Here is a 741-nt window from a genome sequence, read left to right on the forward strand (position 1 = left end):
TCGTCTCTGTTGATCAGCCGCAGCCGTCTGCCCGCGGCGCTGGAAGCCAGCGCCGCTTATTCCTGACTCCCCCTCTCCGCCTCTCCCGCGGTCATATTTCTTGTAATTCATAAACCACTTATCAAGTTTCCTCTGACACTAGAGGCTGACTCCGGTTTAGCACCTCGCACTCCATCACTCACCCTGCCGGGGCTTCCCTCTTATCCTAAGCAGTTCTCGCTCCCTGTCGCTTAGCCGGTGTGGACATATTGATTACGTCGCCTATAAATCATTTGCGCTTACTTACCGCTGCATGTCCCCTCGCAGGCAAGGCTGGCGAGTACGGCTTCGTGGGGCAGCCCAACACCGTCAGAACTAACTTCACCACCAAGCAGCTCACCGAGCTGGAGAAGGAGTTTCATTTCAACAAGTACCTGACCAGGGCCAGGCGGGTGGAAATCGCCGCCTCCCTCCAGCTCAACGAGACGCAGGTGAAGATCTGGTTCCAGAACCGGCGGATGAAGCAAAAGAAACGGGAGAAAGAGGGGCTGCTGCCCATCTCCCCCACCACCCCCACGGGCTGCGAGGAGAAGGCGGAGGACTCCTCGGAGAAGTCCTGCTCGTCGCCCTGCAGCGCCTCGCCCGCCTCCTCCGCCTCGGACACGCTCGCTGCCTCCAACTGAGACCCGGCGCGCCCCGACGGCCGCCCGTCGCGACGCCCCCGCCGGCGCAGCTGTTCACCGCGCTCATGTCGCATGTCGC

General features: G+C 61.5%; 1 protein-coding gene across 1 annotated transcript in view; it reads left to right on the forward strand.

Annotated features, from left to right (window-relative positions):
* Positions 1-662, forward strand: part of HOXA1 (homeobox A1) — a gene marked incomplete at its 5' end in the record, with an annotated part of 930 nt that extends 268 nt beyond the window's left edge. Inside the window, one exon of the mRNA XM_009282072.1 lies at positions 307-662. Within this exon, the coding sequence (XP_009280347.1) occupies positions 307-662 (356 nt within the window). The remainder of the gene's footprint in view (positions 1-306) is intronic.
* Between the last annotated feature and the right edge of the window lie 79 nt (positions 663-741).

Source organism: Aptenodytes forsteri, unplaced genomic scaffold, assembly GCF_000699145.1.
Source record: "Aptenodytes forsteri isolate BGI_AS27 unplaced genomic scaffold, ASM69914v1 Scaffold164, whole genome shotgun sequence".
NCBI lineage: Eukaryota > Metazoa > Chordata > Aves > Sphenisciformes > Spheniscidae > Aptenodytes > Aptenodytes forsteri.